The sequence below is a fragment of the Nerophis lumbriciformis genome, linkage group LG03 (genome assembly GCF_033978685.3).
Source record: "Nerophis lumbriciformis linkage group LG03, RoL_Nlum_v2.1, whole genome shotgun sequence".
NCBI lineage: Eukaryota > Metazoa > Chordata > Actinopteri > Syngnathiformes > Syngnathidae > Nerophis > Nerophis lumbriciformis.
The window spans coordinates 42,945,465-42,964,637 of record NC_084550.2 but is presented as its reverse complement, the minus strand read 5'-3'; the positions used below and the strand labels follow the sequence as shown (position 1 = coordinate 42,964,637).

Genomic DNA, 19,173 nt, shown 5'->3' with positions numbered 1-19,173 from the left:
TATGAATTTACAACGCAGATACAAATGACACATTCATGTTTTTGTGTAATGATGACAACGTATACTCACGCGGACGATTGACTAGTTGATGGTGATGGCAAGAACGCTGTTGGGTGTTTTCTTTTCAAATGTTCGTTCATAGCCGTTGTGCTGCTATGATAGGCCATTTCCGCTCGACACAGTGTGCATACAACAACATTATTAGCAGAGGTGGGTAGAGTAGCCAGAAATTGTACTCAAGTAAGAGTACTGTTACTTTAGAGATTTATTACTCAAGTAAAAGTAAGGAGTAGTCACCCAAATATTTACTTGAGTAAAAGTAAAAAGTATGTTGTGAAAAAACTACTCAAGTACTGAGTAACTGATGAGTAACATACACACACATATCATATATATATATATATATATATATATATATATATATATATATATATATATATATATACACACACACACACACATATATATATACACACACACATATATATATATACACACACACACATATATATATATATATATATATATATATATATATATATATATATATATATATATATATATATATATATATATATATATATATATATATATATACACACACACACACATATATATATATATATATATATCAGTGTTTCCCACACATTCATTTATTTGTGGCGGCCCGCCACGAAAGAATTACGTCCGCCACAAATGGATTTTTCGGCTTTTGACTCGCTCGACCGCTCATAAAAGCAATGGGACTGTCTGTGAATGTTGCTTGTAGTTACACCTCCGGTGCAGTAGGTGGCGGTAACTCCGCCAATAGCACTTAATTCACCTGGTGGGCCAGAAGAAGAAGAAGAAGAAGAGGGACGGATGGACGGACGGGATCAAACTATTCGCCGGCTACTTTTCATAATGATGGCGCTTCCTACGTTTCTACCTCAAACATCCAAAATCTGCTGAAAGCCTTGATCCAGGATGCCATGGGGAAAAAAAACTTAAATGGTGCCTTTTGGCGATAGTTAGCAGCTTGGTGGCTCATAGCCGGCTAGCTAACGCTTGCTAGCGTGGTAGCATTGCTTAATTTTTACAGGTGTTATAGGTAGATAGTAGTGATGGGTCCGGCAACACCGATGCATCGGCGCATGCGTCGAGCTCATAGAGCGAAACCCTGTGTCGGTGCGCGTACCGCTTTTAGAAAGTCACGTGACCGATCATGAGCTGTTTTGGTCACGTGACCGATACGCGAACTGTGTCGCACTGACGCCTCCTCTGTGCCCTGTGAGCGGGTCTTTTCTACAGCCGGAGAAATAATAACTAAGAAGAGAAAGCGTCTAAAATTGAATACGTTGGAAAAACTGTTTTTAAAAAAAAATGAAAATGTGTAAAAAAAAAAAAATAATAATTTCCAGGTCCACAAGCATCCTCATTCACAACACGTTCTCTTAGATTTCCATGTTATGATACATGTTCACATTATTTATTGACTATCTAAAAAAGACAAAAAATATATTTTTATTTAAATGAAGTTATGAAATAATCCTAAATGAAATACAATGACTTGGTTTGTATTATTGTATATACTAGGTCAGTGGTTCTCAACCTTTTTTTCAGTGATGTACCCCCTGTGAATTTTTTTTTTAATTCAAGTACCCCCTAATCAGAGCAAAGCATTTTTGGTTGAAAAAAAAAGATGAAGTAAAATACAGCACTATGTCATCAGTTTCTGATTTATTAAATTGTATAACAGTGCAAAATATTGCTCATTTGTAGTGGTCTTTCTTGAACTATTTGGAAAAAAAGATATAAAAATAGCTAAAAACTAAAAAATAAACAAGTGATTCAATTATAAATAAAGATTTCTACACCTAAAAGTAATAATCAACTTAAAGTGCCCTCTTTGGGGATTGTATTAGAGCTCCATCTGGATTCATGAACTTAATTCTAAACATTTCTTCACAAAAAAAAAAAATCTTTAACATCAATATTTATGGAACATGTCCACAAAAAATCTAGCTGTCAACACTGAATATTGCAATCACTAATTGTTCAAATCTGTATATAAATATGTACATAAAATGTTGTAATTAAATTCCAACTCCGCGTTCTTCTTGGTCATCGCCGCTGCCGCTGCCGCCGCCACCCCCCACCCCCCTACCACACCACCACAAATAGATGCCTGTCCTGTGGGAAACACTGCATATATATATATATATATATATATATATATATATATATATATATATATATATATATATATATACACACACACATACATATATATATATATATATATATATATATATATATATATATATATATATATATATATATATGTGTGTGTGTGTATATATATATACAGGTAAAAGCCAGTAAATTAGAATATTTTGAAAAACTTGATTTATTTCAGTAATTGCATTCAAAAGGTGTAACTTGTACATTATATTTATTCATTGCACACAGACTGATGCATTCAAATGTTTATTTCATTTAATTTTGATGATTTGAAGTGGCAACAAATGAAAATCCAAAATTCCGTGTGTCACAAAATTAGAATATTGTGTAAGGCTAATATAAAAAAGGGATTTTTAGAAATGTTGGCCAACTGAAAAGTATGAAAATGAAAAATATGAGCATGTACAATACTCAATACTTGGTTGGAGCTCCTTTTGCCTCAATTACTGCGTTAATGCGGCGTGGCATGGAGTCGATGAGTTTCTGGCACTGCTCAGGTGTTATGAGAGCCCAGGTTGCTCTGATAGTGGCCTTCAACTCTTCTGCGTTTTTGGGTCTGGCATTCTGCATCTTCCTTTTCACAATACCCCACAGATTTTCTATGGGGCTAAGGTCAGGGGAGTTGGCGGGCCAATTTAGAACAGAAATACCATGGTCCGTAAACCAGGCACGGGTAGATTTTGCGCTGTGTGCAGGCGCCAAGTCCTGTTGGAACTTGAAATCTCCATCTCCATAGAGCAGGTCAGCAGCAGGAAGCATGAAGTGCTCTAAAACTTGCTGGTAGACGGCTGCGTTGACCCTGGATCTCAGGAAACAGAGTGGACCGACACCAGCTGGACTGCTGCTGAGTGGTCCAAAGTCATGTTTTCTGACGAAAGCAAATTTTGTATTTCCTTTGGAAATCGAGGTCCCAGAGTCTGGAGGAAGACAGGAGAGGCACAGGATCCACGTTGCCTGAAGTCTAGTGTAAAGTTTCCACCATCAGTGATGGTTTGGGGTGCCATGTCATCTGCTGGTGTCGGTCCACTCTGTTTCCTGAGATCCAGGGTCAACGCAGCCGTCTACCAGCAAGTTTTAGAGCACTTCATGCTTCCTGCTGCTGACCTGCTCTATGGAGATGGAGATTTCAAGTTCCAACAGGACTTGGCGCCGGCACACAGCGCAAAATCTACCCGTGCCTGGTTTACGGACCATGGTATTTCTGTTCTAAATTGGCCCGCCAACTCCCCTGACCTTAGCCCCATAGAAAATCTGTGGGGTATTGTGAAAAGGAAGATGCAGAATGCCAGACCCAAAAACGCAGAAGAGTTGAAGGCCACTATCAGAGCAACCTGGGCTCTCATAACACCTGAGCAGTGCCAGAAACTCATCGACTCCATGCCACGCCGCATTAACGCAGTAATTGAGGCAAAAGGAGCTCCAACCAAGTATTGAGTATTGTACATGCTCATATTTTTCATTTTCATACTTTTCAGTTGGCCAACATTTCTAAAAATCCCTTTTTTGTATTAGCCTTAAGTAATATTCTAATTTTGTGACTCACGGAATTTTGGATTTTCATTTGTTGCCACTTCAAATCATCAAAATTAAATGAAATAAACATTTGAATGCATCAGTCTGTGTGCAATGAATAAATATAATGTACAAGTTACACCTTTTGAATGCAATTACTGAAATAAATCAAGTTTTTCAAAATATTCTAATTTACTGGCTTTTACCTGTATATGTGTGTGTATATATATATATATATATATATATATATATATATATATATATATGTGTGTGTGTAAATATATATGTGTGTGTGTGTATATATATATATAATATATATATATATATATATATACATGCATTGATATATACAGTATATAATTTATATTTATTTATTTTGCCGTTTTTGTTTACATGTTAAAGGTGTTTTAATGAATATACATGCATGTTTAACATATAGATTCCTTTCTTTCATGAAGACAAGAATATAAGTTGGTGTATTACCTGATTCTGATGACTTGCATTGATTGTAATCAGACAGTAGTGCAGATAACGTCCACGTTTTCAAATGGAGGAGAAAAAAAGTTCCTCCTTTCTGTCTAATACCACATGAAAGTGGTTGGTTTTTGGCATCTTATTTGTCCAGCTTCCATATTCGTTTTTATACACTTTACAAGAAATACATTGGCGAAAAACTCCGTTGCTAGCTTGTTTGCGCTGGCTTTCGGAAACTCTTATTTTGAAAGCACAGGCGCGATGGAGCGGCACTTTTATTGTGAAGACAAGAACTGTTAGTTAGTAGATTGCACAGTACAGTACATATTCCGTACAATTGACCACTAAATGGTAACACCCGAATAAGTTTTTCAACTTGTTTAAGTCAGTTCATGTGACCACCTGGCTCTGTTTGATTGGTCCAACGTCACCAGTGACTGCATCTGATTGGTGGAAAGGAGTGAACGTCACCAGTGACTGTATTTGTTGAAACGCAGGCACTATGAAGGTCTGTCTGACAGACCAAAACAAACAAAGCGTGCATTAACAGATCGATAAAAATTAGTAGCGAGTAGCGAGCTGAATGTAGATAAAAGTAGCGGAGTAAAAGTAGCGGAGTAAAAGTAGCGTTTCTTCTCTATAAATATACTCAAGTAAAAGTAAAAGTATGTTGCATTAAAACTACTCTTAGAAGTACAATTTATCCCAAAAGTTACTCAGTAGATGTAACAGAGTAAATGTAGCGCGTAACTACCCACCTCTGATTATTAGGCCGTTTATTGAAATAGTCCCACACTTTTGACGACTTTTGGCGTGCTTTTTTTCCCCTCGCTCGCACCGCTCGTATCGTCTGCTTTGCGCTCCGCCATGACGCGTCGTTTCAGCCCTAGATGATACCACCCATTCGGTATACCAAGTAATTACAGGATCATACATTAGTCATATTCAAAGTCCTCATGTGTCCAGGGACATATTTACTGAGTTTATAAACATAATATGAATTTTTTTTAAATGAAAAAAGATTTTGTGATGATAAAAAATATCGATGTAATCATACTAGTATCGACTAAATACGCTCTTGTACTTGGTATCATTACAGTGGATGTCAGGTGTAGATCCACCCATGGCATTTGTTTACATTGAGAAGCGCTGGCTTGCTGTTAGCAGTGAACTATTGTATCCTCCTACGGTGTGTAGTGAAGCATGTTTAGCTATTCCTCGTCCTCCAGTGATAATGGTAATTGTAAGAAACATACTTTATTTGTCGCCATGGAGACAAGGATTTGTCATTTAGAAGTAGCTAAAACCCTGCAGACTGCGGATGGATGTTAGCTGCTAGGTAGCTAGCCATGTTTAAAGCACCTCTTCCTGAGGGCGTTTCAGTGTTATAACTTCACCTTTATCTTTAGTTTTTAGACCAAAATGCATCCATTCTCCCTTTTCTGTCTACACACTGTGTCTGCTTGTAAGTACTCTGTGTGCGCGCTGCTGAACATGCTCCTCTGCTCGTAAAACCAGCAATGTCACGACGTGACGACGCGCCATTATGCCTGTTAAAAAACAAAAATGGGGAACTGGTACTTTTCAAACAGAGTATAGTACCGTGTTTTATTCATTAGTACTGTGATACTATACTAGTAGCGGTATACCGTACAACCCTAGTGCTTTATAAAAGCTGTAGGCCAATAAATTACCTGTTGACACACTGATTCGGCTATTTTGCAGGATGTGACTGTGAAAGGGACTAAACTGAGAGGTTGTTTGCATTTTCAGAGTCCCAAATGTGCCTAAGTCCATGACTACACCCGATGACGTCATACCATTCACTGATAAGCCAACAAACAATCAACAATCCAGACGTATCCAATGTCTGACTAAAATATGAGCACCCTACTAATGTTTAAAGTCCAATTGTCGGCTGAAACGAAGGCGCTCACATTGTTCTCTCAGCACCATCTCATCTGGATTCCATCTTCTAGCAGCTTGTCAACCCAGGAACCCAATATGTTTACTTGACCCAGACAGCTCACTGTAAACCAGAAAGGCTGTAGCCTTGATTTGTTGTCCTACCCTCTGGTTTTGTACAAACACAAGGCAGCGGTGGACTCCAACCACCTTGAACATTCCAGAACATCTAATTGTTTCTCTCTGGAATGGTTCTCTCACTCTCCATTTCATTTGTCATTTATACGTTTATTATTGTTTTCTGCATGAAAATAAAACTATAAACTGGGTAGTATTGTCCTGATACCAATACCAATGGTACCAGTACCAAAATGTATTTTGATACTTTTCTAAATAATGGGGACCACAGAAAATGTAATTATTGGCTTTATTTTAACAAAAACTCTTAGGGTACATTAAACATGTTTCTTATTGCAATTTAGTCCTTAAATAAAACAGTGAACTTACAAGACAACTTGTCTTTTAGTAGTAAGTAAACAAACTAGGGATGTCCCGATCCAGGTTTTTGCACTTCCGATCCGATACCGATATTGTTTTTGCATTTCCGATCCGATACCGATACTGACCGATACCGATACTGGCCTATCCGAGCATGTATTAAAGTTTAAAGTTATTTAGCCTACTTAGTTGTCAGAATCATGTTGAAAAGGGTTTTAGTACTCTTGATAACAACTAGCCAGCTGAATTAGGGGAGTTTGAATAATACACAATAGTTGGTAACAAGAAACTGACCTGTTTATTCAAGGATAAACACAAAATAGACAAAATTATACATGACAAACAGAAATGGCATCATTGAACTAGGGCTGGGCGATATGGCCTTTTTTTAATATTGCGATATTTTAAGGCCATATTGCGATACACAATATATATCTCGATATTTTGCCTTAGCCTTGAATGAACACTTGATGCATATAATCACAGCAGTATGATGATTCCATGTGTTTTGATTGATTGATTGAGACTTTTATTAGTAGGTTGCACAGTGAAGTACATATTCCGTACAATTGACCACTAAATGGTAACAACCCAATAAGTTTTTCAACTTGTTTAAGTCGGGGTCCACTTAAATTGATTCATGATACAGATATATACTATCAGATATATACTATCATCATAATACAGTCACCACACAAGATAATCACATTGAATTATTTACATTATTTATAATCCAGGGTGTGGAGGGGGGCGCCGGATGTAAGTGTCAAAAAGACAACTAAAACAGTTTGATATGAGAATAAATCTAAAGTTAAAATATAGGGTAGAAATGCACCCATTTGCAGGAAATGTAGTCTTGATATTCAAAATGTTCTTTCAAGGCTTGCATGTCTACATTAAAACATTCTTCTTCATACTGCATTAATATATGCTACTTTTAAACTTTCATGCAGAGAAGGAAATCACAACTAAAAAAATCACTAATTTTTTCATACGGTGTTGACGTGGAAATTTTTGCCTGCCTCTGCATTTTGATGGTGTGGACGTGTGGCACCGAATGGAGATAAGCGTCTCGACAGATGTCACAATGTTTGAACAATGATGATGAAAACTGTTGTCTCTGTCGTGTCTGTGTGTCGAAAATTGTTATGCGCTTATTTTTTTATTTGATTTTGTGCGTGGCATAGATTTGCCGTGCGCAGAGGACGCTTGAGCAGGCGCGCACCTTAGCGGCTGCGCTAGCATCACAGCTAACGTTAGCCATGCCGCTACCTCGCTCTCTGCTGGGAGAGGACGTATACGTATGTGACGTATGACGTGACAGTATGTGACGTATGACGTGACAGTATGTGACGTGTGTAAGAAGGTGCGCTCGCTGTCTGTGAGAGGGAGACACAGGAAAGAGTGAGAAGAGCCTGCCGTGTAATGCCAGCAGCTAAAAGCAACTGCGTGAGAATTGTGGATGTGTTGAAGGTGTGCTGGAAAATGCGGAACGGAAATTACGGAGCAGCAGAAAAGTGGAATGTATTATTTAAATAGGTGCGTTGCAAAACACGGACCGGAGTTTTTTTTTAAACTGGATCTGGATCGGCATTTTCCCATGCCTTGCCGATACGCAATTTTTGGCAAATATCGGCAGCCGATCCGATCCAAATATCGGATCGGGACATCCCTAAAACAAACAAAGGCTCTTAATTTAGCTGCTGACGTACGTATGCAGTAACATATTGTGTCATTTATCATTCTATTATCTTGTCAACATTAGTAAGGACAAGTGGTAGAAAATGAATTATTAATCTACTTGTTCATTTACTGTTAATATCTGGTTACTTTCTCTTTTAACATGTTTTATCTACACTTCTGTTAAAAGGTAATAATCACTTATTATTCTGTTGTTTGAATGCTTTACATTAGTTTTGGATGATACTACAAATGTAGGTATCGATCTGATACCAAGTAGTTACAGGATCATACATTGGTCATATTCAAAGTCCTCATGTGTCCAGGAACATATTTCCTGAGTTTATAAACATAATACACATTTTTTTAAAAACGAAAGAAGATGTTGTGATGCTAAAAATATCGATGTAATCATAGTAATATCAACTAGATACCCTCTTGTACTTGGTATCATTACAGTGGATGTCAGGTGTAGATCCACCCATGGCATTTGTTCATATTGAGGAGCGCTAGCTTGCTGTTAGCGGTAAGCTATTGAATCCTCTTGCGGTGTGTAGTGAAGCATGTTTAGCTATTCCTCATCCTCCAGTGATAATGTTTTGTGTAAGAAACTTCATTTATTTGTCGCCATGGAGGCCAGGATTAATGACTTAAAAGTAACTACAACACTGCAGACTGCGGATGGACTTTATCCGCTAGCTAGCTAGCCATGTCTTGAAAGCACCTCTTCCTGAGGGTGTTTCAGTGTTATAACTTCTCCTTTATCTTTACTTTTTAGACCAAAATGCGTCCGTTCTCCCTTTTCTGTCTACACGCTGTGTCTGCTTGTAAGCACTCTGTGCGTGTGCGCTGCTGAACATGCTCGTCTGCTCGTAAAACCAGCAATGACATGACGTGGCGACGGGGGGTGGGGGGGGGTGGGTGGGTGGATGTGTGTGTGTGTGTGTGGGGGGGGGGGGGGGGACCCGTACTTTTTAGAGGCGGTATAGTACCGAATATGATTCATTAGTATCGCGGTACTATACTAATACCGGTACCGTACAACCCTAAACATTACTGGGTGTATGGAGTAGATATTTAGATTTCCTTTATTTCTTTTTGGAAAAATTGCTTTAGTTTCCGCAAGATTTCGGTTTTGTCTGAACGGACTACTAAGGAAAACGGCTGTAAAATAAATTGTTTGTACAAACCCACAGACCCCTTAATAAAACATTTTCCGAAATTGAATTAAAAGAAAAAACCAGCAAATTGCTGAAATACGTACGATATGTTGTTCGCTATACACCCAGGGATGTGAGCACTCTTTGAGAAAAAAAGCAGCAAAATGGAGAAAAAAAGAGTAACATTTCTATCTGCCACGCAAACTGTTAAACATTTTTTTTAAAATCAAGACTACATTTTCTTGCAATTGGGTTCATTTCCAAACAATAGTTTACCTTTAGATTTATTCTCAGCTACCAACCTCTTTTGGCTCACTGACCAACATCAGTATGATTGAGAATGTCAAATTCTATAACATGCATGCAAAAAACGTTTGGCAACTCTATCCTGTAGCCACGCCCCCTGGGGTAATATACTTGCAGTGTTGAAAATATACCTTCTGGTTGGCTACTAATAAATGTTCTAGAACACAATTGTCAAACTCAAGGCCCGGGGGCCAGATGTAGCCCGCCACTTCATTTTATTTGGCCCTCGAAAGCCTGGAAATAATATGTATCAAGAAAGTACTGTAACTTTTTGTTACGGCGCACACGCGCTCCGTGCTTCCCTCTTTTGCGGGTGCGCTCAGAAGCTCCGCTGTGAGCACCAGACATGCCCATGCGCTCGTCACGCAGACCGCGCCCACACTCCGCCGCAGCCGGAGGCAATCAACACCCAACGCACCTGGCTTTGATGAGGGACGACAGTATAAAGATCTTCGACGCTGACTCATCGACATCAGAACGTAGCTCTGCTCGCAGTAAGCTCCACGTCTCTGACTTCCCTCTTGCTATCGCTCACTTGCCTGTTTCCTTGTGCCTCACTTCCTGATCCCAGTGTTGTCTCTCGTTTCCCCCACAGTGCCCGTGTCTCAGCCTCGCTGTGTACCTCCGCTGCTGTTTTTCCCTCCTGGACTCTGTTTGCTCTCCCCGATCCTTGACCCAGTTTTGAACTTCCGGATTCCGCCCTCCTGCCCTCGAGCCCGCACGGACATTGGACCTCCTCTTGGATCATCCCCTTTGGACTTGGACGCTATCATTCAACACACACCACAACAAACCTTACGGTATTCACATGGTAAATTTCCACACATAGTCTCTCATGCAAACACATAGTAGCATACACACTCCATTCACTCATCAAGCACTCAATAAACCTGTTGAGCTTGATATCCTGTTGTCGTGCCGTCTCCTTCCCCAGTTCGACATAACAGACGTTCCGACCAAGATGGAACCAGACGGCACCCCTAAGTCTTCACCCGGACCTCTGGATCGGACTTCCCCCAGTACAGACTTGTCCACAATCCAGTCTGCACTCCAACAACACCAGGTCCGTTTTTCCACCCTGGAGGACAAATTGGACGTTACATTCGCCAGCCTGTTGTCCAGACTCGACAACCTCAGCACTGGTCAGGTGACACCCCCCACACCTGTCATTAGCACTCCCAATACACTCGCCACCGGGGGAGCTACACCCCTCCGGGAACCAAAGATAGCAAGCCCTAAAAATTTTGAGGGACGTTTCGAACACTGTCGCGGCTTCTTGGTTCAATGCAAGTTCATTTTTCTACACCAACCTTCCCGATATGCTAATGACGGTGCTAAAATTGCCATTATATTTTCCCTACTATCAGGACCTGCGCTGAAGTGGGCCACGTCTGCTCTCAGTAAGGATTCAGGGATTAATGCCAATTTTGCGGCTTTCCGCAAGGAATTTTTGGCAATATTCGACCATCCTGCTGATGGCGGAAACGCCGCTTCCAGACTCCATTCCATGCGACAGGGCCCCCGATCTGTGGCTACTTATACCTTGGAGTTTAGAACCCTGGCGACAGAGAGTGGATGGGACGACATGGCACTTCAGAGCACTTATCAAAGAGAACTTAACGACTCTATTAAAGACGATTTGTTGCGGGACAGACCTTCTAACTGTCAAGACCTCATTGAGTTAGCCCTACTATTCGACCAAAGACTTATGGAACGTGAGGTGGAGAGGGAGAGCGACTATGGCAGCACAGCATCTGCAAGAGTCTCTGAATATACCAACCGTCCCCTCACCAGATGTTCTGGCACCGTAAGACCGGTTCTAACCACACTTCAAGAACCCATGCAAATTGGCAGGTCCCTTTGAGGAACGAGAACAGAGGTTCCAACTTCGACTCTGTCTATACTGTGGCTGGGCAGATCATCAGATACGCGACTGCACTTTTCGACCAAAAGGATCGGGCTCACCAGTCAAGGGGATCCTGGTGAGCCATACAACTGTCCCCACAACTCCCTCCAGGAGGAACCCCAGTATTCTGTTCCCCGCAAGCTTGACTTGGGAAGATAGAAAATTGTTCATGGACGCATACCTGGACTCCGGAGCCGACGAAAGTTTCATGGACTTAGGGTACGCCCAAGAGAAGTTTATTCCTTTAATACGTTTAGAAATTTTTGTCTCCGCCCTGGCTCTAGATGGCCACCCTTTGGGCCCTATCAAATACCGCACAAAACCATTGTCTCTTACCCTTTCTGGCAACCACACAGAGATCATCAGCTTCTGGGTTTTGGACGCTCCAGTAGCCCCCCTCGTCCTAGGCTGATCTTGGCTCGTTCAACATGATCCCCACATCTCTTGGGCTACTGGCAAGATTCTGGCTTTGAGTAACCACTGCCATGCTCATTGCCTCAAATCTGCAGTAGTTCATTCCGAAAATCCGAGACCAGCGTCACCTCCGGTGGACCTCTCCCGAGTCCCAAAGGCTTACCACGATTTGGCCGCCGTATTCAGTAAGGAACAAGCCTTGTCTCTTCCACCTCACAGACCTTACGACTGCACAATCGACCTCCTCCCTAATGCAGCTCTTCCTTGCAGTCGATTGTATAACTTGTCTCTCCCTGAAAAACAAGCGATGAAGGATTACATCTCAGAGTCCCTTGCTTCTGGAATCATCAGACCATCTCAGTCACCTGTAGCCGCTGGGTTTTTGTTTGTTGGCAAGAAGGATAGGTCACTTCGTCCCTGCATCGACTACCGTCAACTGAACTGTATCACCATTAAGAACAAATACCCTCTACCTCTGTATAATTCATCCTTTGAACCTGTCACCCCTGCCACCATCTTCTCCAAGTTAGATCTTCGTAATGCGTATCATCTGGTCCGCATTAGGGAGGGAGACAGCATTTAACACTCACCTGGGTCACTTTGAGTATAAAGTCATGCCTTTTGGACTGACCAATGCTCCCGCTGTTTTTCAGGCCATGGTCAATGACATTCTTAGAGGTTTGATTGATTGATTTGTGGTGGTCTACCTGGATGACATACTCATTTTTTCCAAGAACTCTCAGGAACACCAGCATCACGTCCGTCTCTTCCTTTAACGATTACTGGAGAACCGCCTATTTGTCAAAGCTGACAAATGTGAGTTTCATTCCTCTTCAGTTGAGTTTCTCGGTTTTGTCATTGAAAAAGGACATATCAAGGCTGACTCCAAGAAGGTGAAGGCGGTGGTGGAATGGCCTCAACCCTCTACCCGTACCGAATTACGTCGTTTTCTGGGATTCGCTGGATTCTACAGACGATTTATCAAGGATTTAAGTAAGTTGGCCGCACCCCTTCATGCACTTACATCAACCAGCATACCTTTTCAGTGGTACCGGGAAGCAGGAATGGCATTTTGGTGCCTGAAGAGGAGCTTCGTCTCAGCACCCATCCTGGTGTACACTCTTAGAAATAAGGGTTCCAAAAGGGTTCTTCTACAAGGGCTGAGGTTCTAACTGGAACCATTTGCTTCTGAAAAACCCTTTCCCGAAGAAAGGGTTTTTCAAGGGTTCTTGGTAACGCTAATGGTTCCAGTAAGAACCATTTTGATCCAGAGAACCCTTTAAAACCCCTTTTCTGAATAATTGGTTTTAAAAGGGTTCTCACTAACACTAAGGGTTCCAGTAAGAACTATTTTGATCCAGAGAACCGTTTTTGGAAGCAAGAGTTCTTCAGGGATTGTTGAAAGCATGGGTAAGATCCTGTGTCACCAGGGACATACTTCCTGATAACATTTGCCAATAATGGTGCAAAATACATTTCCTTGTGACTACTGATACAAATACTTTTCATATTCAATTTTTTTGTTTATTTTAAAGCAAACTCTTCTTCCCCAGATCCTGTTGATCAAACTGTAACATAATTGCCCATCTTGGGATTTGAACACCTGCCACCCAGTCTAAAGTCACTGGCAATAGTGACTGAGCTAACCAGCTGGCTGCCTTCAGTCATCAGGTCCACCATACTAGTCTATTACCTTACACCTTATGATCAGAAATACAAATAATGGCAGTCCTATAACTGAAATGTTGTGTTACCAATTTATTTCCACAACCATTAATTATAAGAAAGCAAGATCTTCATCAGCAAATCTTGTTGACTCAGGCAAAGATTAGCTGTGACTGGGAGGACCATTTTTGAAATCTGCCTTGACAACTGCTGTCTGGCTAGTGATTCCGTTTGAGAAATAGCTCAGGTATTTAGGAACTGGTTCTTGGTGCCAAAGAACCTGGGTTCAAGCCCTGACAAAGGTGGTGATGACAGCTCATGAAAATGCCAGATGGTCTTTGTGAAGCAAACATTTTAGAGTCATGATAGATTAAACATCAGTTATTAACTTATGGAGCAAATCGAATCAATTAAAAAATCAAATGACCAATATCTCCATTCTGTCTAGATGCAATATGTGTATTTTCAGACTTTTGTCTTGATAACTGATATATTTACAGTGGTTTCAAATCTGCATGCACAACAGTGAATGGCTTAATCAATTTGTGAAGCCACTGTTGAATTGTCACTTGCCAATTAGCTCAGCATGATAGACCACAGTCTTTGGTTCTATTGTTGTGGATTTTAGCCTCAACTGGTGCAAAAGGAACATTATAATGTCAACTGTCTTGCCTTCCTGTTCTCCTGTTTGTTGCTCAGAATTGCCTTAATTTGCCAAAAATCGCCCGGGCCCGACCCATTGCTGCGCAGCAGTTATAATTGTGTTTATTTAGTTTAGTTACACTACTGCCTTCTTCAGGAGGAAATGACACACAGCAAAGAACTAGCAAGGTGGTCCTTGCAGCAAGGATATAACCCCTCTTTCTGGGGCATCTAAGTGAGCTATACGACTCACTGGACAAAGGCTTTTGGAAGTTTGTTACAAGTCAGGTGATCTAGGGATACAGTTTGAAGTTGTGAGTTCAAGGCCTGGTTGATGCAGAGTGACCATGTTAATGCATACTGAGGTGATGTGTGGATTAGTGACAGACAATTTAAAAAATATTAAACACTTATTTTACAATTTTACTCATGTATTTGTCTCCTCCTCATACTTTTCCATGATCGGCCTCGTCCCATGGCTGCTGTACCCTGCTGACTGGCTTAGTCCAGTTGTGAAGCTGCATATAAGTTCATTGATAGACAACGGTCTTTGATGTCAGAGGCCAAGCCTTAACTGATGCAAAAATCACACTGTAATGCTGACTTTTAGGCTACTACATCAGGGTTTGTTGATGCTGGGAATTGAACCCTGATCTCCCAGGGGAAAGGGCAAGGTTTGGTGTGTTGGGCCAGGGAGCTGGCATGATGGTGGCTGTCATGTGTGAGTTAAGAGCTGGTTGCCCCATGGATTGCACCACATGGTCTGGTCTTCCCTGCCTACAAACCAGGTGTGACATACCAATAGTGATTACTGTGAACAGAACAGAACAAAGAAGAACAGGAGAGAGAACAGAAGAAACTTCTGAGAATCAAGGTGAGCTAAATATAATATCTTATTTCAGCATGCTTGACCCTAGCTGAGGACTTTTATGGTAAAAGGTGGACTAAGCATTTGTTTCTTGTTATGTTTTGTTCGTTTGCTTATTTGTTTGTTTTCCTGTAGAAAACAAACAAACAAATTGTATTGTGGTCAAACAATACAATACCTGACAAAGCTCTGCTGAGAGCTGCCATAACAAAATAGGTTACAATATATCTGTACAATTAATCTTAAATCATTCTAAAAAGGTTATCGTAGTTGTTATTTTAATGAAATATTATAGTATAAATTGTCAATGTTAGAAGGAGCTTTAACGTTGTCGGTAGCGGCGTTGCGGTCGCCATCTAGCTCATCTTTGGAGGGATGGGTGGGCTGGTGAGCGCCATGGATCTAATACATCCATGTTGAGCACACACTAATGTGCGGGTAGGAGGAGCAGGGAGACTGGGCTTGAGCTTGGTCTCCAACATAGTGGTAGCAGAAAGATAACACAAGACGAAGGTTACAGAGAGGATGATTCTTCCATATTATATAACTTTTTAAAAAACATGTACACCTCATCTTAATGGTTACCTCTTACCAGTGTTGGGACTAACGCGTTACAAAGTAACGCGTTACTGTAACGCCGTTAGTTTCGGCGGTAACTAGTAATCTAACGCGTTATTTTTTTTTATTCAGTAATTTAGTTACCGTTACTACATGATGCGTTACTGCGTTATTTTACGTTACTTTTGATGTAGTATCGGCTAGAAACAGAAGCGCCGCGGTGTCGCGTTCTTCTGAATCTTCCTCTGTCACAAGCCAGAGAGAAGAAAAGAGGCGCGGTCTATGTGTGTGTGGGTGTGGGGAGTGATCCGCGGTTTGATATATGAAACAAAAAAAAAAAGTTGTTGGCACGTTCAGTCCACACACAGCGTGGTCATGGCGAGCGGAGTAACGGAGGAGCTTGAACGCCCCCGCCATTGAATCGGTGTGTTTATAAGTGCAGACTCGGTTGTGCAAAACGAGGGTTTTAAACACATGCTGAACGTGCTTGAACCACGTTACGACATCCCGTCGCGCACCCACTTCAGCAATAAGATTGTGCCAGATCCTTATGAGCAGGAGAAGAAAAAAGTTGTGGATGAACTATCCCGAGCATCATCTGTTGCGCTCATGACAGACGGGTGGACGTCCAGCGGAACTATAAGCGCTCACTTCATCACAGCAGACTGGGATATGAGAAGACACGCCCCCTCTACGAGAGTCACCTTGCGCAGGTGCTGACACAAGCAGTGGAGGAATGGAAGATAAAGATATCCCAGTCACACGTGATAATGCCAAAAATCGAATAATTACAGAGAATGAGGCAGGACTGGGACCACAGATAGGTGCTTTGCACATGTAGTGAATTTGGCATCACAGAAGGGAATCTCAGTCAATAGGATGGAGCGCCTCTTTGGGAGGATCAGGAAGGTTTCTTACTTCCACCCAAGCACAACAGCTGCTCATGTGCTTAAGACAAAGCAAGAAATGCTAAAGCTGCCTGCTCATACATGATGTCCCAACGAGGTGGAACTCCACTTATGATATGTTGGAGCAGCAGGCAGCTATATACTCTGCATTGACCCACAACACCCTGAAGACAAATGTCACCCTGTCTGATGATGATGTGAGAGTGGCAGGTGAGGTCCTCCAGGTGCTTAAAAGTGTTCCATCTCTACTGAGCACTGAAACTTCACCATCTGTGTCAATGATCCTGCCACTGAAAACAAGGATTCTACAATCCATGGCTCCAAGTGTGGAAGACAGCAGCATCACTCCAGATGTCAGGCTTTATTTCACTACCTATGTTTCAAGGAAGATTGTTACGTCTTCGACGCATGGTTGTGGTTGTCGTGTTCCTTCCAAGGCAGGAGACAAGTAGGAGCGGAGTGCAGGTAAGATTTTAAGTATATTTAATAAATAAAAGGCAGGACAAAAATACAAAAACAGAGGACGCTAGTAAGCGTGGAGCTAAACAAAAAAAACAAAATGTCACAAAGGGTGATAAACAAGGAATGCTAGCGTGCACAAACTTACTATGAGGAGAAAACCAGGGGAAACGTAAATGTTGCGTAGAGCAAACATTGACCCAGCATTTACTGCTGGGTGACAGGAAACTATAAAGGGGAGTGATTAGCCAAAACACCTGGTGGAAACACTAATTGCCAAAACTAAGACAGGTGAGGAGAATCAGTGCCCATGGAAACCAGCAGTAAACAGGGAAAGAGGGTGCACCCAGGAAACAGACTAAAACCATAAACATAATCAACATAATTCATGCCATGATCCGGGTAACGGATCATGACATAACCCCCCCCCCTTTAAGGGACGGATCCCAGACGTCCCAAACTAGAAACCCCTCCCCAACAAAAAAAACCCAGAAAGTCAAAAGTCACGGGAGGGTGGAGGGAGGACTTGGTGGTGGGCCGCCAGGCCACGTGTCCCCGAAGCCACCGGGGACAAGTCAGGTGGCGGCGGCGGGTGGATTGTCGCCGCAATCGTTGAGGCGGGTGACCTCGGAACGGCCATGTCTGTGGCCGTTGAGGAGGCGGACGAGACTGGCGCCAGAACTTCAGCAGTCTTTGAGTCCTGTACCAAAGTCTGGGGCGTCGCTGCTGTTGGCGCCAAAAGCGTCCATGAAAAGTCCAGAAACGACAAAGTGGGCGGCGCCGTGGTGCGGCCCGCCGGACAAGAGGAGGTGGGCGGCGCCGAGGTACGGCCCGCCGGACACGAGGAGGTGGGCGGCGCCGTGGTGCGGCCCGCCGGACAAGAGGAGGTGGGCGGCGCCGAGGTGCGGCCCGCCGGACACGAGGAGGTGGGCGGCGCCGTGTTGCGGCCCGCCGGACACGAGGAGGTGGGCGGCGCCGTGCTGCGGCCTGCCGGACACGAGGTGGGTACGTCGTAGGCGAGGCAGGCGCGGGAGGCGTCGTCGCCGTGGTAACAGGAAGCGTCGTCGCCGTGGAAACAGGAAGCGCCGTCGCCATGGAAACAGGAGGCGTCGTCGCCGTGGAAACAGGAAGCGTCGTCGCCGTGGAAACAGGAAGCGTCGTCGCCGTGGAAACAGGAGGCGTCGTCACCGTGGAAACAGGAGGCGTAGTCTCTGTCGGCGTGGGCGGAGCCGTCGCCATGGAAGCAGGAGGCGTCGTCTCTGTCGGCGTGGGCGGAGCCGTCGCCATGGAAGCAGGAGGCGTCGTCTCTGTCGGCGTGGGCGGAGCCGTCGCCATGGAAGCAGGAGGTGTCGTCTCTGTCGGCGTGGGCGGAGCCAGAGGCGGAGCAGGCGGCTCGTCTGTCGGCGTGGGCGGAGCCAGAGGCGGAGCGTCTGTCGGCGTGGGCGGAGCAGGCGGCTCGTCTGTCGGCGTGGGCGGAGCCAGAGGCGGAGCAGGCGGCTCGTCTGTCGGCGTGGGCGGAGCCAGAGGCGGAGCAGGCGGCTCGTCTGTCGGCGTGGGCGGAGCAGGCGGCTCGTCTGTCGGCGTGGGCGGAGCCAGAGGCGGAGCAGGCGGCTCGTCTGTCGGCGTGGGCGGAGCCAGAGGCGGAGCAGGCAACGGAGTATCTGCGGGTGGTGGATGTCTGAGCTGGACTGCTGTGTTGGCCGTAGGGGGAATCATCACCTGCAGTGCGGAGAGTATACTTCCCATCTGTCTCTCCAAAGCACCAAGGCGGGCGTCTTGGTGTTCCGCCATGGCGTTGACGCAAGCCCCAAGAACGCCAAACTGTTCCTCTTGTTGTTCAAGTTGTTTGGCCTGTTGGTGCAATGCCCTTTTTACTGGGTTGGTCTCTGTGGGGTCTTGTGTGCTTTGCAGTGCTGGAGCAGGAGGTGGAGAGGATGACGTTTGCAGGACCACCAGGGTTGATGGTGGCGTCAGAGTGGCAGGCGTCCGGGCTGT

General features: G+C 43.4%; 1 protein-coding gene across 1 annotated transcript in view; it reads right to left on the bottom strand.

Moving 5' to 3' along the window:
- Nucleotides 1-19,173, bottom strand: part of ece1 (endothelin converting enzyme 1) — a 141,581-nt gene that overhangs the window by 91,560 nt on the left and 30,848 nt on the right. Inside the window, exons 2-3 of the mRNA XM_061937801.2 lie at nt 10,649-10,836; nt 10,381-10,524 (exon numbers count right to left, since the gene is read on the bottom strand). Of these exons, the coding sequence (XP_061793785.1) occupies nt 10,381-10,506 (126 nt within the window). The 5' untranslated portion in view covers nt 10,507-10,524; nt 10,649-10,836. The remainder of the gene's footprint in view (nt 1-10,380; nt 10,525-10,648; nt 10,837-19,173) is intronic.